The following is a 22,933-nucleotide window of genomic DNA, read 5'->3' as shown; positions in this document are numbered from 1 at the left end:
ATGTAAAAATCACAAGAAGGTGATATATGCTATAACAGAGGGATACACAGAGTGGTGGGAAGACAGAGGAGGAAATGACTAAACTTGCTCTCATTCCTTTGTTCAATCATCCATTCAATATGAATTGAGGACATGCCAGCTGCATTTAAAGAGGGCTTATTATATGTACAGAGATGAATGCTACCATCTCTTCCCTGGGGAAATTGTGAGTTAGTAAAAGACTGGAAGGCAGGAACCTTCCTGAGCTCTCCAGATATAGTTAGGATCCACCTCTGTGCTCTGTAGCACTCACTGCAAACTCTATTTCTGTACTTACCCCATGGTATGCAGTGATCTACTTATGTATGTTTCCACCACTAGACTAGGAACTTCTCTTTTTTTAGAGATGGGTCTTGCTGTGTTGCCCAGACTGGAGTGCAGTGGCTATTTACAGGCACAATCATAGCACCCTATAGCCTCAAACTCCTGGGCTCAATCAATCCTCTTGCTGGGACTACAGGTGTGCACCACTGTGCCCTTGGTTAGGAACTTCCTGAGATCAGGCACTGGGTCTCACTAGTCCCAGCATCCCTAGTGTCCATAAAAGGATGTGGGATATACTAGGTGCTCAGTGGAAATGCATTGGGTGAATGAGAGGTTACAATAGAATGTGATACAAATCAACAGAGAGCTAAGGAAGCCTGCAAGGGAGAACCCCATTCTAAGGATGGAGGGGGCTGCCCAGAGAAGGTGAGAAGGCCTTTATTTCCAGGCACCCTAGAGCATTCTGAGATTCACAGTTGTGTGCAGAAGCACGGAGGCAAGAAGGAACATAGTATGATTGGGGCTAGGTAAGATGGTCAGCATGCTTAGAGCAGAGGGCATGTGGAGAGTATAGGGAGTGATGGGGCCAGAGAGGAGCAGAGCAAACCATGCAGGGCCTTGAACGTTGGGATAAAGAGCTTAGACTTTATGTGTTAGAGCAATGCGGAGGATTTGAAACAGAGATCTGACATGCTCAGATTTGTGTGAGGCTCAGATTTGTGTGACATGCTCAGATTTGTGCGACATGGTCAGATTGGGTGAGGTGGCTCACGCCTGTAATCCTAGCACTCTGGGGGGCCGAGGCGGGCGGATTGCTCAAGGTCAGGAGTTCAAAATCAGCCTGAGCAAGAGTGAGACCCCGTCTCTACTATAAATAAAAAGAAATTAATTGGCCAACTAATATATATGCAAAAAATTAGCTGGGCATGGTGGCGCATGCCTGTAGTCCCAGCTACTCAGGAGGCTGAGGGAGCAGGATTGCTTAAGCCCAGGAGTTTGAGGTTGCTGTGAGCTAGGCTGACGCCACGGCACTCACTCTAGCCTGGGCAACAAAGCAAGACTCTGTCTCAAAAAAAAAAAAAAAAAAAGATTACTTGGCCTGCAATTGCAAAGAAAGGATTGCAGAGGGAAGGATTAGAGTCCAGAAGATGAGGAAGGAAGATGGGGCAAAAGTCCATGAAAAGAGCACAAGGTCTGAACTAAGGCAGTGGCAGTGATTGTTGAGAGATGAGGATGGATGTGATCACGAAATAGCATCCACTTGATGACCATATGACCCAGGAGGAAAAAGTAGTCCCCTTTGACTCATGCTACTGGGGACTGAATGGACAGAGAGATTATTCACTGGGGTACAGACCACAGGTACAGATCACATCAAATTTATGGTATCTATGGTGCATTCCAGTGGAGGTAGCTAGAAAGTGGGTCTGGAGCTCAGCAACACAGAGATGCTACTTGAAGTTGTGGGTGCGGTTGGGAAAGGCCAGGTAGAATGTGTGGGGTAAGGAGCAAGAGGGCCAACAACGATGATTCACAGGACAGTGATATTTAAGGAGAAGTAGAAAAACAGAGCCCATAATAAGATTGAGAGAGTCAGAGGATGGAGGAGAACAATGCGAGCGGGTGATATCATGACAGCCAAGAGAGATGGAGGTGTCCAGGAGGGAATGGCCTATAGCATTGGTAAGCAGTCAGGCAAATCAAGGATTGGGGAATGTCCACTTGGTGGCCTTGGTGAAAGCAGTTTCAACTGAGTGATGGAGAGAGAGACCAGGTTGCTGTAGGTTGAGGGATAAAGGAAGCTGAGAAGCTCAAGTCAGGGAATCTAGAAGCCAGTATTTGAAGGAGAACAGGAGGTATCTTGAGGAGGACCTTGGTGGGCAGGATTTTTGTTATAGATGGGGGAGGCTTATTTGTATGGTGAAAGGCAAAAAGCCAGTGGGGTAGCTAGTGGAGGATGGTGGGAGCTGTCTGCCCCGGCGGGGAGAACTATTGTATTACTGATGTGGGTTAGAATTGCTGACGTGTGTGTTGCTAATAAAAGCAGATCCCAGCTACTTGGGAGGCTGAGGCAGGAGGATTGCTTTGGTTTGAGCTCAGGAGTTCAAGGCTGCAGTGAGCTATGATCGATCAAACCACTACACTCCCACTCTAGCCTGTGTGAGAGAGCAGTACCCCTGTTTCAAAAAGAAAAGAAAAGAACAGGCAGGTGTTAGTCAGTTTTATTATTGTTTTAAAATATTCTATAGTGCCCCTATTGCCTTCACCCAAAATGGGCCAGGTTTACTGTCCTGTCCCCTTGTTAACAGCCAGTAAAGCCCGTCGCCAGCTGATGGAACGTAGACCTCGAGGAGGTGACGAGGAGGGATCCAGAGTGGAGATGCAGGGACCCGGCTTCAGCAGGAGGGGCCTCACCCTTCCTCTAGGACTGGAAGGAAGGAGAGTGGACATGAGTGTGGATGGAGGTGTTTGTGGTTTTTTGTTTTTGTTTTTTCTTTCTTTCTTTTTTTTTGAGACAGTGCCTCACTCTGTCACCTGTGCTAGAGTATGGTGGCATCACGATTGCTTACCGCAACCTCAAACTCCTGGACTCAAGCGATCCTCCTGCCTCAGCTCCCAGCTAGCTGTGACTACAGGTGCACACCACGTCCGGCTAATTTTTTCTATGTTTAGTAGATATGGAGGTCTCACTCTTGTTCCTGACCTCAAGCGATCCTTCCTCCTCGGCCTCCCAGAGTGCTAGGATTAGACGCGTGAGCCACTGCACCTGGCCTGTTTGTGGGTTTTGAGGGAATTACCAAATGCTGGCTCTTTTCCTCCTGTGAGGTAGGAGGGAGGGCAAATGTACCAGTGGACAGTAAGATCCTTGTCTGTTTTATTCATTGCTGTATATCCTTAGAGCCTAGAATGGCACCTGGCTCATAGTAGATGCTAAAAAAATATTTGCTGAATAAATGGATCAGGGGCTAGAGGAGGTTTCTCTGAGAAATGAGGGAAGAGGAAGAGGGAGAAAGAAAGGCTGACTCAGGGCCCCGGCTCCATTTGTGAGGAGTGCTGAGCCGCCTTGCTCAGACCGGGGCCACGTGTAAAGGCCTCAGCTCTGCCTTGGGGAGCGGGGAGCTGGGGAGGAGGTCAGGAAAGCTTCCAAAGGGAGTTGTCATTTAAACTGGAGTTTGGAGAAGTATAGACGTTTGCAGGAGAAAAGGGATGGAAGACATAGGACAAGACCTAGGGCTGTGAAAGGAAGAATCCCGGGCAGTGTGGGTAGAGTGATTGGCAGTAGGGAGCTGTGGAGGGTTTTAAGAAGGGAAGTGAAATCGTCATATTTGTATTTAGGAAGGCCTTCCAAGTGCGTTCTGCAGCTAAGTACAGACATCTTTCTAAAGGCAGACAGAGGGCATGGCGGCTCACACCTGTAATCCCAGTGCTTTGGGAGACTGGGGCAGGAGAATTGCTGGAGGCCAGGAGTTCAAGACCAGCCTGGGCAACACAGCAAGACCCCATCTCTACAAAAAAATTTAAAACTTATCCAGGCGTAGTGGTGCACGTTTGAAGCTACCGTGAGCTATGGTCGTGCCACTGCACTCCAGCCTGGCCAACAGAGTGAGACCCTGTCTCTGGAAAAAAAAAGAAAGAAAGAAAAATCCAATAAACAAACAAACAATAAAAGTAGATGGATGAGGATGAAGGAATAGAGCAATAGAGCTAGAGTGTTTTTTCCAATTTTGTTTCTCTCTTTAGTGGCTCTGACTCTTGTTCCCCCACTCTTAGCTACTAAAAGAATTAGTGAAAGAATTGGGGTTTCTTTGGGGGTGGGGAATCAGGGCCTATATCTTGTATCTTTAAATCTCTGTGGGCCTGCCCTGCAGCCAGGACACCCAAGCAGTTAGTCCTCTGAGGCTCCACGGGGCGCAATGATGAGATGGGTGGGGGGCACCAGGCATCACAGACAGAGAGGCAAATTTGGGCTCATTCTAAAAAGCACTTTCTAACTGCCAGCATTATTCAACAAACGTAGCCTGTAAGGGGGTGAGCTCCCCTTTATGAAGGATACAAGCAAGGACTGGGCACAGCCGGGAAAGCTCTGGAGGGCCAGGCGAGTGGGAGTGGAACTAGATGGCCTCTGCAATTCTAACTCTGACCTTGAGCGAGAGAGGGAGGGGTTGGAATCTCTCAGTCTGCCCTTCTGCATAAACCTCTTCCCAACAGAGCCCCTCACAGTCTGGATAGCCACTGCTGTCGCTGATGGGCCCACACCTCTCTGGGACAGCAGCCACCTGTGCACACCCGGGGGAAGGGAGCTTCCAGCACTCTTTCCCTATTGCTCTGAGACCCTCTCTGTGCCCTCACCCCCTCTCTTATTTCACAGCAGAGGTGGGCAGGCCATGGCTCTTATTCCATTTGACTGATGATATCTTGAGGCCGGAGAGGCACCAGGAGTGTCCCAGCCAACACTGGCACCCAGGCCTCCGAGCCCCAGCCTGGGTCCCTGCTGCACCCAGACCATGAGGATAGGTTGGCCGCATTCTTTGTTCTGAAGGCAGGCACTTCTGAAGGTTCCTGGGCCGCTGAGACCCTCCCCAAAATTGTGTTGTCTAGAACTTTGGGCAAGATGGTCCCTCCCACCCCTAAACCTTCCAGATGACGGAAATTCTAGCCCCTGTCCCACTTTCCCAATGGTTAGTGTGCATCCTTTCTGTTGTACTCTGTCTTCCTGGAGTTGGAGAGCAGCCAGCCCTTCAGCCAGCAAGGGGGGGCGGGGGCAGGTGAGAACCACTGAGCTCTGAGAGGAAGGGCCAGGAGCCACTGGCTCCGTTCCTGGCCCAGCTGGTGAGAAATTTTTTAAAGCTGGCGTTTAGCAGTTTCCACTTCAGGCTGGTGGGGGAGGAACAGTAATTACTATCATTATCATGTAAATGTGGTTAATAGTGGGCTAAGCGGTTTACATGTTTTATCTTAGTTAATCTCCCAACAACCTTTTTGAGGTAGGTATTCTACACAAGGCTCAGAGAGGTCAACCAACACGCCCAAGGCCAGACAGCAAATAAGTGGTGTAACTCCACTACAAACCCTGGCTTGTTCAGATGGAAACGCTTGTGCTCTTAACCACCGGTGTTCTGGGTGAGGCAAGAGAAACGAGAGAAGCAAAGTCACTGAGTAGTGTCAAGACTGGAAGCAGGTCTGACCCATGGTCCAGGGACCTTTTAATGTCTCTCGCCACCCCCTCCACCTGGCTGCTGGCTGTACCTGCAGCTGGGGATTGATGACAAACTAGCCCCACGTGAAAGTGCTGGTGGGAGGATGAACGTTGACAACAGGGTGTGGGGGTGTGTGTCAGAGTGTCTCTGTGTAACCGGGAGGTCTGTCCCTGGGTAACTGTGGAACAGCCCTCGGGGGCTTCTCTCTTTCAGCTGTTCCAACATTGGGACTGCAAAGTTTGGGTCATTTTCTTCCCACAGGCATTAGAGCAGTATGGTGTGGGCTCTGAAACCAGTCTGCTTGGGCTGGAATCCCATTCGCTGTGGGGCATTGGGCAACTTGCTTCACCTCTCTGAGCCTTAAGCATGTCATTTTTAAGACGAGGATAAAGTACATACCTCACAGGTGGTTGCGAGGATTAAGCCAATTAATAGAAGTAAAATATTTCAGTGTTTCCAGAACACATCGAGTGTTTACTAAGGATTAGGTAATGGGTTGTTCGGGAGCTGCCACGCCGTGGGGGCAATGCCCACTGGAGTATCTGAGTCCCCTGACTGTCCCCATCACAATTCGAAGAGCTAACCCCACTGTAACCGAGGCAGGCAGGAAAGAGGGGAGAAGCCGTGGGGGAGGCCCCTCCTCCTCACCGGCCGCTCCCCGCAGCCTGCCCGCCAGGGTTTTACAAGGTGTCCCCGCGGCGGCCCCTCTGCTCGCCCTGCCCCGAGCACAGCCGGGCCCTGGAAAACGCCTCCACGTTCTGCGTGTGCCAAGACAGCTACGCGCGCTCGCCCACCGACCCGCCCTCGGCTTCCTGCACCCGTGAGTCTCCCTCCTGGCTATGCTGCGGAGGGTGGGGGGTGCCACTAAAGGTGTGATGGGGGTGATCCAGGCAGCGATGAGCCCGGGCTCCCCACTGGGGGCGTGGGGGCGGGCGCGGGAAGGGGAAGGCGGGGTGGAGGGAGGGGACCCTGGGGTGAGGATGGGGGCTGGGGCCTTGGATTAGAGGAACCAGGACGACTGGGCGAGTCCACACGGAGGCTGAGGTTAGGATTCTTGGCGGATCACCTAGTGGAGGGCCCACCCTCGCCCTCACCTCACCTTTCACTCCAGCCGGGAGGGGGACTCTGTCCCGCGCACCGTCCCTTCTCGGTCTCATACTCCCATCCTCATCGCCTCACTGACTTCCTCCCACCTCATCACCCACTGACCACTCCCACGTCCTGCCCCCAACGGGCCCCCTCAGCCCCGTCCCTCCTCACTCACTGGGGTGGATGAGCCCCCATCTCTGTTGATCCATCCTGGTCCCCTCCCCAACCCCCACGCCCCCGTCCCTCCCCCGTCACTGGGGACGGACGAGACACTCTCCCCGCTCATCCATCCGGGTCCCCTCCCTGGCCCGAACACCGGGTCCAGGGCCAGCCCCGCTCCGCGGCCGCGGCCCGCCCCCGACCCGCCTCGCTGTCCCGCCCAGGGCCGCCGTCGGCGCCGCGGGACCTGCAGTACAGCCTGAGCCGCTCCCCGCTGGCGCTGCGGCTGCGCTGGCTGCCGCCCGCCGACTCCGGCGGCCGCTCCGACGTCACGTACTCTCTGCTTTGCCTGCGCTGCGGCCGCGAGGGCCCGGCGGGCGCGTGCGAGCCGTGCGGGCCGCGCGTGGCCTTCGTGCCGCGCCAGGCCGGGCTGCGGGAGCGCGCCGCCACGCTGCTCCACCTGCGCCCCGGCGCGCGCTACACGGTGCGCGTGGCCGCGCTCAACGGCGTCTCGGGGCCGGCGGCCGCCGCGGGAGCCACCTACGCGCAGGTCACCGTCTCCACCGGGCCCGGGGGTAAGGCCGCCCCGCGCCGGCACCTCCCCGCCCGAGAGACCCCGGCTCCTTCCGCACCCCGCGTCCTCCCGAGGCCGCCCCCGTCGGTCCTACCGGGAGCCCTCCCACCACAGCCACCCCAAATGAGCCACCACCTGTGCAGGCACCCAGCATCTCTCCGACAGACTAAGGGACCGCAAAGCCACTGACCCGGTGACGCCCACCAAGGGTCGGCCACCTTCTCCAAGTCCCCCGGGAGGGACTGGGGTGCAGGGACTCCTCGCTGCTGGGCTGGAGGATGTGAGCGTCTCAGGGAGTCTGCCCGAGCCCGAGGGCGCTCCCCTTTGCCCGGGCCGCCTCGCAGACAGCCTTTGTCCCACGCCCAACTCTGCGGTTTGTCTCGCCTCTGGTTTCCCAGAGAAAAGATGTGGAAAGACCCTTGCTCTGTGGCCTTTCCCTTTTCACAAGGCTCAGTAGGAAGCAGAATCGCACTTTTGTCTCAGAAAGAGGGGTGCTGTCGTGTGTCCCTGCCTCCATCTCTCGGCCTCCGCAAGGGTTTCGCTGCGCCCCCCAGGGCGAGGGAGCGCGGAGAGTCGGGCTGTGGGAGCCTAGAGCCCGCCGGCCCGGCCCGCACTTCTGAGTCTGGAAATGAGATGAATAACCCTAAGGAGAAGATAACCCTTTTCCTACCACGCCTTCCTCCTTCTGGACATTGACTTTTGATTTGCCGGGATGTGCTGGGGTGCACCTTCCGGTAATCCCTCAAACGTCCTTTGCCAGGAAGATGAGTGAGTGGTGCCATTTCTGAGACTTCATGTGTGAGGGATGGCATTGGTTTTTCCACCCCACTTCCCTGTCTTCTGTGATTCCGCCTCTGCCGTCTGGCAGTTGTGTTGCAGAGGAGAAGTCCGAGGCTAGGGTTGTTTTTATTTTTTATTTATTTATTTTTTTTCCTTTTACCCACAGTACTTTGGCATGGATGTTTTTATTCTTTTGAAAGTAACTGTTATAAGTATTTTTATTCTTTTGTAAGTATACACACAACACACGTTTGAATAATTTCTTAACCTGATGAAAATAAAAATGTAACCAATATGGATTTCTTTTGATTGAGTGTCGTTGGGACACAGTAAACTTCTTGAACTGCACAACTAGTTTTTTTTTCTGGAAAAGTTTTCTTCAGCTACTGCTTTGACCAGAACTTCTGATAGCCCCACTGTATCTCTTAAGAATATCTCTAAGCCTTAGGTTGTACATCCGTTTTCTGATTCTCAAATCTTGTCACTTCCTGTATCATTTTTAGCTCTTAATCCATTTCCTCTGCCTTTTAGGAGAGATTTTGATTGATCTTGTTTTCTGGAGTGCAAAGGTGTCATCATATCTCACTGCAGCCTCAAACTCCTGGGCTCAAGTGATCTTCTTGCCTCAGCCAGTTCTGTTCTATACTATCTCTAATGTGATTTAACATTCACTAATGCATTTACACTTTTAAAAATTCAGTATGGAAAATGAAAAAAACCCATAATCCTATTATGCAGACATAAACAACTCTTAATATCTTGGAGTATATACATCTAGAATTTTTTTCTGTCTTTTTCTCTGAATTTTTAAAAGTTTATTTAAGAGGTGGAATCTTGCTTTGTCACCCAGGCTGACATACAGTGGCGTGATCATAGCTCACTGCAGCCTCAAACTCCTGAGCTTAAGTGATCCTCCCACTGCAGCCTCTTGAGTGCCTGGGACTGCAGTTGGGGACCACCACATCCAGCTCTTTATCTCTGTTCCCATCTTTATAGCTGACTACTAGAAAGTCCCTTTTGTATAATATAGTCATGCACCAAATAATGATGTTTTGTTCAATGGTGGACCAAACTTATGATGGTGGTCCCATAAGATTATAATGGGGCTGAAAAATTCCTATTGCCTAGTGACTGTGTAACAGTTACCTACTGTATTCAGTACAGTAACATGCTGTACACCTTTGTAGCCTAGGAGCAATAGGCCAGATCATATAGCCTAGGTGTGTAGTGGGCTATACCATCTAGGTTTTTGTAAGTACACTGTCATGATGTTCACACAATGATAGAATCGCCTAACGATGCATTTCTTAGAACATATGCCCCGTTAAATGACACATGACTTGATATGTAATGCTGATTTTTATTTGGCATTTCATATTAACAGCCCTAACTGTTGTTTTGATATAGATGGGTTTAAAAATCATGTTGAAGAAATATTCTTCTGTTTCTATTTTATTAATACAAATATTAAGCTTTCACTGACTGAGTGCTACTCTGTGTTTGGCACTGCACAATATGATTTTCTACATTAATTCATAAGATTGGAGTGATACTCATTTTTCAAAAGGTGAAACAAGTTGGAGAGGCCTGGAGAGACTGGTCTGTTCCTAGGTCTTAAACCTAGGTCTGGCCCAGCGCGGTGGCTCACGCCTGTAATCCTAGCACTCTGGGAGGCCGAGGCGTGCTGATTGCTCAAGGTCAGGAGTTGGAAACCAGCCTGAGCAAGAGCAAGACCCCATCCCTACTATAAATAGAAAGAAATGAATTGGCCAACTAATACACATAGAAAAAATTAGCTGGACATGGTGGCGCATGCCTGTAGTCCCAGCTACTCGGGAGGCTGAGGCAGAAGGATCGCTTGAACCCAGGAGTTTGAGGTTGCTGTGAGCTAGGCTGATGCCATGGCACTCACTCTAGCCTGGGCAACAAAGCGAGACTCTGTCTCAAACGAACAAACAAACAAACAAACAAACAAAATGTATTGTCCACCGTTGTAGAGGATAGAAGTCTGAGATTACAGTGTCAGCAGGGCCATGCTCTGACGGTTCTAGGGGAGAGTCTTTGCTATTCTGCCTTATGGTGTTTGCTGGGGCATTCCTTGGCTTGTATTAATAGATATATCTCTTCAGTCACATGCTCATCTTTTCCCTGTGTGTCTTCGTATCATCGTTGCTATGTGTGTGTATGTCTGTGTCCAAATTTCCCCTTTTAATAAAGACACCAGTCCTACTGGGTTGGAACCCACCTAATGACTTCATTTTAATTAGATTGCCTCATAAAGACCCTGTTTCCAAATAAGATCATGTTCTTAGGTATTAGGGGTTAGGACTTCAACATATATTTTTGGGGGACACAATTCAACCCATACAAGCCTTATCAGTATATGATTCGAAATACTTTCACCCACTCTCACTTTCTTGAGCATGTCCTTTGAATCTCAAAAGCTTTTGATATTGATGAAGTCAACAATTCATTTATTTTTTCTTTGGTTACTTGTGCTTTTGGTGTCATCTCTAAGAAACTATTGCCTACTCCAGGATCATGAAGATTTATACCTATGTTTTCTTCTAATATTGTAGTTTTGACTCAAATTATTTTAGAGGATGTGTTTTCACTTCCAGCTGGCTTGATTTTATTTTATCTTTTTGTTTCTGATTTCGCTGCTCCATGGTTAGAGAAAGAGGTTTGTATCATTTTTACTCTTTTTTTTTTTTTCATTAACAATTGAAATTTTCTTTGTGGTATAAAGTGTGGTAAGCATTTAAAAACTATTTCATGGCTACTTTAAAACAATGTTCATTATTTTGTAGTATAGCTTTCTCTCTGTCTGTCTCTATATACACACACATACATACACACATATATATATATACGTATATACACACACACAGAATCTTCTCAACTTATAGTGTGGCTACATCCTGATAAACCCATCATAAATTGAAAATATTGTAAGTCAAAAATTCACTGAATGCACCTAACCTACCAAACATCATGGTTTAGCCTAGCCTACTTTAGACTGTAGGCTAATGTAAGTGCTCAGAACACTTATATTAGCCTACAGTTGAGCAAAATAATCTAACACAAACTCTATTTTATAATCAAGTGTTGAGTATCTCATGTAATTTACTAAATACTGTACTGAAAGTGAAAAAGAGTGGTTCTATTACTTTCATACCATTGTAAAGTAAAAAAATATTTTTTTTTTTTTTTGAGACAGAGTCTCACTTTGTTGCCCAGGCTAGAGTGAGTGCCATGGCATCAGCCTGGCTCACAGCAACCTCAAACTCCTGGGCTCAAGCGATCCTACTGCCTCAGCCTCCCAAGTACCTGGGACTACAGGCATGTGCCACCATGCCCGGCTAATTTATATATATATATATATATATATATATATCAGTTGGCCAATTAATTTCTTTCTATTCATAGTAGAGACAGGGTCTTGCTCTTGCTCAGGCTGGTTTTGAACTCCTGACCTCGAGCAATCCGCCTGCCTCAGCCTCCCAGAGAGCTAGGATTACAGGCATGAGCCACCACGCCCGGCCCAAAGTAAAAAAATCTTAAGTCAAAGCATCATAAGTTGTGGGCCATCTGTGTGTATGTATGTGTATAAAATTAAGTACATTATTTAGTTCTTCTATTTTCTTCTTACTTCCTATTTGATGTTCTAAAGACTGAGAGGTTTAAGTTTCCCATTCTGCTTGTGATTTTGTCAAAATTTCTTGTATTTATAATGAATTTTCTTTTAAACATTTTAATTTTGCTAATGCACTTTTAGTTTCCACACAGAACCTTTCTCACTTTCTCCATTTTTATTTCATCTTGTTTCTTTTTCTTCTCTACCTGTTTTCTCTTTGTGGCCTTTTGTACCTAATTGGTGGAGGCTGTGTTTTCTTTCTTCTTAAAGATGCCAGATAGTCTTCTTCCTTGTTCCTTTAACTATCATACTAAATCACAGGGGTTTTTTTTGTTTGTTTGTTTTGAGACAGAGTCTCACTCTGTTGCCTGGGCTAGAGTGCCATGGCATCAGCCTAGCTCACGGCAACCTCAAACTCCTGGGCTCAAGCAATCCTTCTGCCTCAGCCTCCTGAGTACCTGGGACTACAGGCATGCGCCACCATGCCTGGCTAATTTTTTTTTTCTATATATTTTTAGCTGGCCAATTAATTTCTTTCTATTTTTAGTAGAGACAGGATCTCACTCTTGCTCAGGCTGGTTTCCAACTCCTGACCTTGAGCGATCCGCCCACCTCGACCTCCCAGAGTGCTAGCCCAGAGTGCCGGCCTAGGTACTTTTTAAAAGCAAGAAACCTTTCCCAGAATCCCTTAGCTAATTTCTCCTTTTGGTGGCCAGAATTGGATAATAAGCCCAGCCCTAAACCAGTCTTTGTCAAAGGGAATGAGTGCACACAAATGTCTTAGAATAACCAGAATTTACCCATGTCATCTATGGGGAGACAGTAGACTCTGAATCAAGAATTGGGCTCAGCCAGCAGGGAAGGGGGAAAAGGCTGTTGAATAGGGTTCCAATACTGTCTGCTGCACCCTTGGCCCACTTGAGTACTGGCTGAATCTCATCACAAGTCCACAGCTGGAGAGCAGGCGCCTGGTCTCAGTTTCTAGCTCCATTCTCAGGACTTATCAGGCTTTCATCTAGTGTGTCTCTTTGGGGCTGAAATGGAACCATGTCCTACCTCTATATCCTGGCTGGCCAATGCTTTCAACAAATGTAGTTCAAAAAGTGACAATTCCTAGCTCTTCCTGTCTCTGCCTCCCATCTGTACGTAGCTGCAAGGGACTGTGTGGCTTCCTAGGATGCTTCCTCACTCCCCTCGTCTTTGTGTCCAGGTCTTTTCTGAGAGCTGCCCTCCCGAAGTGAATTTAGGCTGAGAGGCACTCCTCCGGGGACAGGGAAGAGCACTTTTCCTCAAAAGCAGCTCTGCAGTAGAGTGATGGCTGTGCATTGTCCAGTTGACAAAGACCTTGCTGTTTTTAAAGGGTCAGACACTGGGAGGAGGAAGAAAGGATTTTTCAAGTTATTTTTAGAATGGGAGGCAATGCTACTCTGTGGGCAGCATAGCCTGGGGCTTCATTAGAATTCTGCTTTTTGATCTAGTTCCACTGGCTTTATCATCAGTAGAAACAAGCCACTCCACGCCCCAGCCCCCATTCTGGCCATCAGTTGTCAAGACCTGTCCATGGTGATGTTGTAGGTTTCCAACTGTTTCTGGGTGTTTATGTTTTCATTGGAATTTGGGAAAGACTTGGGGTGGGGACTGCTAGACGGATACCATTTAAGACTAGAAGCCACATCTGTACACTTGGCACAGACTGAGCTGTGTGTGTCATCTCCAATTCCTTGCCCCACTGCTATCAGGTGCCTACTTTCCTCAGTCCCCAGAAGTCACCAGGAACCTCCAGCTGGGCGTTTTGAATCATCATCTTACCTGTCTCTTCTCAGCACATGACACTGCTGGCCCCTGGGTCCTCTTGCTGGCAAGCCTAAGCCGAGCGCTTGCTCTGTGGCAGGTGTCGTGCTCAGCCCTCCACATACGTTACTTCATAAAGTTCGCACAGCAAGCCTGGGAGTGTCATCGTTGTTTCCATTTCACACAGGAGATAGCTGAGGCTCAGAGAATGAAATCGCTTGCTTACGGGTCAGTAACCACCTGATAACCGGAAGAGTCAGGAGGGAACCTTCTTAAATGTTCTCTTCCCTGGGCTTCTGTGACCTTACTCTTCCCTGGTTTTTCTCATACTTCTGTGGCTCCTCCTTTTCAAACTTCTCTTCTTTTGCCTGTCTCTCTCTCTCTCTTTTTTTTTGAGACAGAGTCTCGCTTTGTTGCCCAGGCTAGAGTGAGTGCCATGGCGTCAGCCTAGCTCACAGCAACCTCAAACTCCTGGGCTCAAGCAATCCTGCTGCCCCAGCCTCCCGAGTAGCTGGGACTACAGGCATGCGCCACCATGCCTGGCTAATTTTTTCTTTTTCTTTTCTAATTTTTTCAATTAATTTCTTTCTATTTATAGTAGAGATGGGGTCTTGCTCTTGCTCAGGCTGGTTTTGAACTCCTAACCTCAAGCAATCCGCCCCCCTCAGCCTCCCAGAGTGCTAGGATTACAAGCGTGAGCCACCACGCCCGGACATGCCTGTCTCTTAAATGTTGGTGTTTCTCAGGCTTATTTCCTAAAAGCTTTTCGTCTTTCTCTATGCATTTTCTCTGGGCAGTTTCATCCAGTCACCCTTTTTCTTTTAAGAGACAGGGTCTTGCTCTGTCGTCCAGGCAGTGGGCAGTGGACAGTGGGCAGTGGCACGATCACAACTCACTGTGACCTCAAACTCTTGGGCTTAAGCAATCCTCCTGGCTCAGCCTCCTGAATAGCTAGAACCACAGGCATATGCCACCAAATCCAGCTAATTTTTCTTATTTTTACAGAGATAGGATCTTGTTATGTTGCCCAGGCTGGTGTCAACCTGGCCTCAAGCAGTCCTCCCACCTCAGCCCCCACAAAGTGCTGGGATTACAGGTGTCAGCCACCATGCCCGGCCTCTTTTTCTTTTATTTCTTTTTCTTGCCTAATTGTTCTGCCTAGAGCTTCCAGTATTATGATGAATAAAAGTGGTGAGAATGGGCATTCTTGCAGTTTTCCTCATGTTAGAAATCTTCCGGTCTTTCACCATTGAGTATGATGTTCACTGTGGGCTTTTCATATATGTCCTTTATTATGTTGGGGTAGTTTCTTTCTAATTCTAGTTTGTTGAGTGTATCATTTCTTATTTTTAAAATCTTTTTATGATGGCTCAATAAGAGCTAACCTATTAGCTATTTACCAGACCACTATTAATAGAACAGTTACGTAGTTGGTTTCCCTGCCTTGAAATGCTGTCTTATATTTCCAAACCACAGAAAGTGTAGAAAGAGCCTGGGGGATTAGAACCAACCACCTTGAGGGAAGCTGGGTGTGGGGGGTGGGGAGGCCGCAGAAGGCGGCAGTGAGACAGACGGCTGGGCGGGGAGGGGGCCTGCCTGGCTCTCACGGAGACGCTCTCCCCTGTGGCCACGCCCCTCAATTGATCCTTGATGCCATGCACACCCCTTTAGACCACGCCCCAGGACTCTAGCCCCGCCCCACAGCCCCGCATGCCCCGCCCTCCAGCATCCCCCAACCTCCCTCCTGCCCTGCCCCAGAGTAGGTCCAGGTGGAGAATCCCACGTTACTCCCTTTCAGTGCCCTGGGAGGAAGATGAGATCCGCAGGGACCGAGTGGAGCCCCAGAGTGTGTCCCTGTCCTGGCGAGAGCCCATCCCTGCTGGAGCCCCTGGGGCCAATGCCACGGAGTATGAGATCCGATACTTCGAGAAGGTGAGTGCAGGTCTGCCAGACCTGGAGCCTGCCTCCTCTTTCCTGAGGGCTTCCTCCTTTTCACGCCCTTGTCCCAACAAAAGTCCTTCTTACTTGCCTTGCAAACGTAACCACCAGTCTCCTAGGTGGCCTCCCACGCTTGAGTCTCTCCCTTCTGTCTGTCCCCTGCACACCCTGGACTCCAGCTCTTCCTCTTGCCCCAGGTCTGCCTCCATCACCAGGCATCTCCATTCTCACCGCTTTGCCTGGTAGTTACCGTTAGTTGACCAAGCGCTTTCTCTGGGGCCTGGTCCGGATTCTGTGTGGCTGAATCTTATCCATACTATTTGTAGAACTCTTCTTAAGAAAGAGGACACAGAAATATCATATTGTTTCTAATTTTACTAGAATGTGTGACCATGGGAGCACATTGCTAGTTCTGGTGGTGTGCTGGTGAATGTCTAGCAACCAGCTCTCCAGAACAATAAATGTATTAATTATTCTAATTTTACTGATATAGAAAATGGGTCACACATCATTTATAATAAAAATTAAAAAAATATACAATACTCTTCATTATAGATGCCATCTGGCCAATCGGTTCCCACAGGCTACTTCTGCTGATTTTTTGCTGACCTCCTGTATCCATTGTCAGTCTATGGTTGCAGTTCTGCCATGATTTGACAAATGGAGTTCATCCCAATTCACTATCTCTTTTCACCACACAAGTTCATTATCTTCAAATCTGATATGTAATCTACTGTTAAACTGTTTCTCACATTGGTGCAAATTATATTCATTAAAATGACACCTCTTTCAGCTTCAACACTACACATGTCAGAACTTCACTCAGTGGCACAGGGACTTCTTTGCTGAATCAGATAACAGGTTTTGCATACTAGAAGTCTGTTGACAGTGTGAGTGCTGGAGGTGAACAGGGAGGAGGCGGAGTCTTGAGCTACTGCTGGGCGTGTGACCCGAGTAACCCAGAGGATGGGGTGCTGCTAGCTGAGATGGAGAACCACTGAGGGGGAGGGGCAGGCTTGGGGCAAGAAGGTGAACTTGGTTTTGCTCATGTAGCATTCAGCGGACTGTGGGGTGGTCTTGCAGGTCTGAAGCTCGAGGCAGTGGCCTGGGATAGAGAGAGCGAGGGGGCTTTAGCATAGGGATGGTAGCAGAAGCCAGGGGACTGGAGGAGATGACCTAGAAGGGGAATATGCTTGAGAAGAGCGGCCAGGACAGAGCCCTAAGGAACCCTGATGTTTAGGAGATAGCGGAGGATGCTGGGAAGGAGCTCATAGCGGAGGATGCTGGGAAGGAGCTCGGCATGCCGCAGGTGCTTAGAAAGGTCTCACTGACCTGGCATTCAGGGATTAGAGCATAAACAATAGTCCCAAGGCTGAGCTGGGTGGATGCTCCCAGGCCCTTAGGGAGGGAGTGTGAATTTGCTGAGCACAAAAACTCTCAAAAAGAGGAGCAAGGACAAAAGAGGCCATGTTTGGAAGGCTTCAGGGAGATGTCATGGAGCCCACTGATCAGAGGCACCGCTGGGTCAGTAGGCCTGGGCGGCTGTTGGGCAGCTCCCCTCCGGAGCCATGGCTTTTCTCACCTCGGCCTCTCTCTGCACCCCAGTCCCACCTCCTCTGCAGAGGGGCTTGCCCGTGCATGTGCACATCGTGGCACCCAGGGTAGCAGCCTTGCTGCGGCCTCCCTGCCCCCAGCCTGCCCCACCTCGCAGGTCCTTTCAGTGCATTGTTTGGACGCCTGGAAGGGAGATTCTGATTGGCCCAGCTTGGGTCCAAGTCTGCCCTGATTCCTGAAAGCCATGGCCAGAGAACTGGGGCCACAGAATATCAGGGGCGAGGAGGGTGCCCTTCTGGGGGCTGTGGACGTGGTGGGGCTGCAATAAGGTATGGGCAGAGACCAAATGACAGGAGCAGCTTCTTCAGGACATGCAGTCAGATGTGTTGGGGGTAGAGTCAGGCAGCTTGGCATGGAGCAGAAAGCACAGGGTCCACGGGGACTCAGGGCATCACCCCAGCCCTTCGGTGTGGAGCTCAGGGGCAGGGGGAGACGGGCTGAGTCCACAGGGCTGCTGTGAGGCTGGGAGGAGGGGGGGCTGTGAAGGGCCAGCTCAGCAGCAGGGAATGGGTGTCACTTATCAGTGACAGCAGCTGCTGCTCCCGCCCTCCAGCTGTGGGCCTTGGGCCAGTCTTTACCCCTCTGAGCTGGGTTTCCTTATCCAAACAAACTAGTTAATACCGCTGTCCTCTGTGCCTTGCAGGACAGTTGTGAAAATCAAACGCCACAGGGGAGGAAAAGCCTGTGAGCCCTCAGGGCCCATGGGTGTCAGGGCTCATCTTATTCTGTCCTTGGAGGGCATCAGGCTCCCAGGCACTGGCCCAGTCCACCCTGGACTGCCAGGCCCTGGTGGCTGTCAGCCCCTAGAAGGAGAGTCCAGTGTCTTCCCTAAAGTTTCTCTTACGAAAAGGTGGGGCTGTTCTCAGATACAGGTACCGCCCAGTGTGGGGTGGGAACTTGTGTTGGGAAGAGCGGTCAGGCATCCAATGGAGAAGATCTCTGGAATCCCCCAAGACGATCCCCCACCCCACCCATGTTCACCTAAGGGTGCTTCTCCTGCCTCCCTGTCCTTCTCTCCTACTGATCTCCCAGAAACTGGATCTGGCCCGGAGTCTGGCCCTCACTTCTTGTTCTCTTCTTAGGGTCAGAGTGAACAGACTTACTCCATGGTGAAGACAGGGGCGCCCATGGTTACTGTCACCAACCTGAAGCCGGCTACCCGCTACGTCTTTCAGATCCGGGCAGCTTCCCCGGGACCCTCCTGGGAGGCCCAGAGCTTCAACCCCAGCATTGAAGTGCAGACCCTGGGGGAGGGTAAGTCGTGCGTGGGTCCTGGGCAGAGGGAACCTGGCACGGGAGTGAGGCAGGGAGACAAGCAGAGGGGGAGAATTGTCTGTGCAATTAAGGGAGGCTGCAGAACAGTTTAATTACAGCCCAATTAATTAATGAATCTGGAATCCACATGCCTGTTCCCTGACATGAATTAGATTGAGTACCCACCCTGGAGGAGCTCACGGGAGAGGAGTTCAGCTGGAGAGAGACCCAGTTGGGATAGAAACCCAAACATGGGAGGACCTTTTTCGTTTCCCCTCTGGGCCTTAGAGTGTCATGCAGACTGCACTGAAGGGTGAGGGACATGAAGGGGCTACACTGCTGCAATAAACAAAACAACATGAGCACTGTACACTTTGGGTGAATCGCATGGTATGTGAATTATATCTCAATAAAGCTGTTACCAAAACAAAGCAAAACAAAAGCTGAACATTGAGGCCAGGTGAAGTGGCTCACGCCTGTAATCCTAGCACTCTGGGAGGTCAAGGCAGGAGGATCACTTGAGGTCAGGAGTTTGAGACCAGCCTGAGCAAGAGCAAGACCCTGTCTCTAGTAAAAATAGAAAAATTAGCCGAGCGTGGTAGTGTGCACCTGTGGTCCCAGCTACTCAGGAGGCTGAGCCAGGAGGATTTGCTTGAGCCCAGGAGTTTGAGGTTGCTGTGGGCTATGAAACCACTGAACTCTAACCAGGGCAACAGAGCGAGATCTTGTCTCAAAAAAACAAAATAAAACAAAACAACACCAAAAAAAAAGCACTGAATATTAAATATCCTGATCTTAAAATATCTCCAGCTCCTCAGTGGAATTGTGCTTCCCTCCCTGGGATCCCCCCTGCCCCGCCCCTGGCACAAGTCCCCTTTCTTCACATGCAGAGCAGTTCAGCTCTCCTGTTGTCCTGCCTGCTGCCAGGCCAGCCCTCAGGATCTCACCTCTCTCTACCCTGAGCAGCTCACGAAAGGATTTTCCTGAACAAAGGCAGTTCCCCCTAAGAGGCATTCTGGCACCAGCTGTCAAGATAACAATTCTTTCCAGCCTGCTGCGGGACTCTAATCCAAGCTAGGAAGGGCTCTGAGCCCAAAGGAAGCTGGGAAAGTGTTAAGAGTGTTTGATTCCGGGAAGGAGGACCAGACCTCTTCCTTGAATGCGTGTCTGTGTCAGACTTCGGCCAGGTGCTGGGAAGAGGAGATTAGAGCTATGTCTTCGAGGCTGGGGAACATGTGGCTCCGAGGAGATGGGCAGGGAGGGCATTTTGGGTAGAGGGGGCCATCAGAACAAAGGCTCACGGGGTAGGCTGGGGTGAGTGTGGCAGGGGCAGGGACAGGGGCAGGGGGCCGGGGACTGACAGCTGAGGAGGGCTGACACTTTCCTTCATTTGGTGCCTCTCAGTGAGCAGAGACTGCTCAGGTCCCCAGCCCCTGGCGGTGGCCCTGGCCACGGGGGAATGGTTTTCCCAATCTGCAAAGCACAGTTTCCAGTGAGCTGTGACCCCAAATCAGGATCTTGACGAAGAGTCGTGCTTCACCACTGTGTTAGTTATCTACTGCTGTGTGACGGATGACCCCAGATCCTAGCAGGCAAAGACAGCAAGCATTTCTTATCTCCTGGTTTCTGTGGGTCAGGAAGGTGGGTGCAGCTTAGCGAGGTGTCACTGGCTAAGCTCAGGGACTCTCCCAAGGCTGCAGCCAAAGTGTCCTCTGAGGCTGTGGTCATCTCAGGGCTTAACTGGGGGACAGACCCCTCCCTGTCCCGGTCTTGCCGGCTGTTGCTGGAGGCGTGCTGTTCTTTACCCCTGCTCAGCAGGGCAGCAAGTTTCTTTCCGCACCTGTGAGGGCATGAGAGCGCTAGAGGGCAAGCAAGACACGAGCTACAGTCTCTTATAACCCAATCTCAGAAATGACATCCTATCACTTTTGCCATGTTCTATGCATCAGAAGTGAGTTACTGGGTCCAGCCCCCACTCAAGGGGTATGGACACGGGGTGGGGTAGGGATCCACGAGGGCTGTTTCAGAGGCGCCCACCCACAGGTGTCTTCATCTCATTGTCCATTTCTGTGACCACACGGCCGCCCCATGTCAAGCAGTTCTTGGCAACTCCACTCCCCTTTTGCCCGGGCCAGACTCTGGACTCTGGAATGCCCTCTTTTGGCCCTCGCCTTTTTGGCCTTTAACTCTCTCTTCTGTCCCTCCTTGCTTGCTTTGTGACATCCTAAAGACAGCTATCTGGATCCTCAGTGCCCCTGGCCCTTAGCCCTTCCTGGCCCCTCGTCCATCTCTCCTGGCCTCTGTAGATTATCTCATGACAAATACTCACCAGCCTTGCTAGCCCTCGTTCCCTGGATGTCTTCCTGTACCCACCACCCTGGTAGTCCCCAGACGTGGGCCGTCCTCCTCCTCCTGTCTTGTGCTGAGGCTGCCTGCAGAAATGTACTTTTCCAATCTCAGTTCAGTGTTCAGGCCCACTCAGTACTTTCCCCAGTTTTTTTTTTTTTTTTTTAAGGGGTAGGTTCTCTTTATGTTGCCCAGGCTGGTCTCGAACTCCTGGGCTCAATCTTTCCTCCTGCCTCAGCCTCCTGAGTAGCTGGGACTATAAGTGTGCACCACTATTTCCAGCTTCCATTCTTTTTTTGTTTTTTTGTTTTCGAGGCAGTGTCTCGCTCTGTCACCAAGGTTGGAGTGCAGTGGTGTCATTGTAGCTCACTGTAACCTCAAACTCCTAGGCTCAAGCGAGATCTTCCTGCCTCAGCCCCATGAGTAGCTGGGACTACAGGTGTGTGCCACCATGCCCGGCTAATTTTTCTATTTTGTGTGTGTGTGTGTGTGTGGAGACAGGGATTTCATTCTTGCTCAGGCTGGTTTCAAATTCCTGACCTTGAGCGATCCACCTGCCTCAGCCTCCCAGGGTGCTAGGATTACAGGCGTGAGCCACCGCGCCCGGCCCCAGCTCCCATTCTCGATAGTCACTCCAACCCTTCACCTCTCTCCAGCACCTGCCCTCCATTCTCACCCCCTACTCAGCAGGTACCCTCCTTCCTTTTCTTCTTGGGCAGGAACTCTGTCCACTGCTCCTGGGCTCCCTATCACCCACAGGATAAAGTTCCTACTCCTTAGCTTAGCATTCAAGGAGTTCCCTCCATCTTCCCACCCTCCAGCTTTGTGTCTTGCCACTCTGCCTTCCTGCAGTATGTTTTCTAGCCGCGTGGGACGACTTGCCATTTTCAGACCCAGCATGTGCATCTAAGCACCATCAAAAGCCCTTCCAGTCTCTCGGGGCCACTTCAGATGACACCTTTTCTGCGAAGCCTTCCTCATTGGCTTTCGGAAGAAATTGTTGTGCCTCTGCTCAGCTCTGTCCATTTCTCTGTTCTGTTTTCATTCTACAGTTACGATTTTTGTTTCTGTCTCCCTCACGGGTCCGTGCACTGCTCCAGGGCAAGGACTCTGCCTCATTCATCACTGTCTCCCCGGTACTAGTGCCAGCTTGGCACATATGTTGGGTAGCTGGATGGGTAGGGCTGAGCGCTGAGGGTCCTCTGGACCCTTCTCTTGGAGAAATAGTTCAAAGCAGAGGCTTTTGGAGTCAGGTTTAAATCTTAGGTTCACCATTTATTGGCTATGTGACCTTGGATGAATTACAACATAACTCTTCTCAAACCCAGTGTCCCCTGCTGTAAAATGGAAACAGCAATACCTTACTGGGTCACCGTGATGATGAAACAAGGTGATATAGTTGAGGCATATAGCCTGGTGTCTTGAATGGAGTAAGTGTCCATTTCACGTTAGTTCTTTTTGTTATTGGTGGCAAATGGTCTGCATTAGGGGCAGGGAGCTCAGAGCAGAGTCCGCTCCCCATGCAGAAGGACTTCAGGCCTCTCTCATTGCCATCTGAGATAGAAAGGGAGGCCTGGCCCTGCCTGTCTTGACTCCTCCCTCTCAGAGCTGTGTTGCAGTGGGGGTGCCCTGCCCTGGGTGCAGAGGAAGCTCTTGGGACTCCAGGGGCCACTGTGGTCAGTGGGGCTGCCTTGGTCCCTCTGCTGCTGGGAGGCAGTGCCAAGTGCAGAGGTGCCGTGGGAGTCCTGCCGTGGGAACAGGAGTCTGTCCTGCTGCTTGCCCAGAAGGCTGGTCCTCTGCCTGCCTCAACCTCGTGGTTTTCCTCCCAGCTGCCTCTGGATCCAAGGACCAGAGCCCTGCAGTTGTCGTCACCGTAGTGACCATCTCGGCCCTCCTCGTCCTGGGCTCCGTGATGAGCGTGCTGGCCATTTGGAGGAGGTAGGTGGCTGGTCCCAGCCTGGGTGAGCCTCGGTGGGTCACGTCCCGGTGCACATTCACATGTGCTCCCTGGCACCCCTGTCTGCACCTGCAAGCACGCTGCTGCACAGATACGGCCCCTCCCCCGCTCGCTGCTCGCGTGCAGCCAGCACTGCGCTCTCAGCCCTGCAGCGCTCAGCCGCTCTGGGATGAAGGGGATTTAGCTCCTTAACTCATTAAATGTCAGAAGGCATCGCTGAGGATGGAACCAAGCTCCGGCTGCTCTAGTGTGATTAGGATACTCCTGAGGCGCTCAGAGGCCCCCAGCCCCTG

General features: G+C 50.6%; 1 protein-coding gene across 1 annotated transcript in view; it reads left to right on the top strand.

Annotated features, from left to right (window-relative positions):
• EPHA10 (EPH receptor A10) overlaps positions 1 to 22,933 on the top strand; it is a 40,595-nt gene that overhangs the window by 4,845 nt on the left and 12,817 nt on the right. The window contains exons 4-8 of the mRNA XM_012779922.3: positions 6,166 to 6,321; positions 6,974 to 7,324; positions 15,330 to 15,463; positions 18,166 to 18,337; positions 22,513 to 22,621. Coding sequence (XP_012635376.1) covers positions 6,166 to 6,321; positions 6,974 to 7,324; positions 15,330 to 15,463; positions 18,166 to 18,337; positions 22,513 to 22,621 — 922 coding nt within the window. The remainder of the gene's footprint in view (positions 1 to 6,165; positions 6,322 to 6,973; positions 7,325 to 15,329; positions 15,464 to 18,165; positions 18,338 to 22,512; positions 22,622 to 22,933) is intronic.

This window comes from Microcebus murinus, chromosome 2, assembly GCF_040939455.1.
Source record: "Microcebus murinus isolate Inina chromosome 2, M.murinus_Inina_mat1.0, whole genome shotgun sequence".
Lineage (NCBI taxonomy): Eukaryota > Metazoa > Chordata > Mammalia > Primates > Cheirogaleidae > Microcebus > Microcebus murinus.
This window is presented reverse-complemented; position numbering and strand designations above follow the sequence as displayed.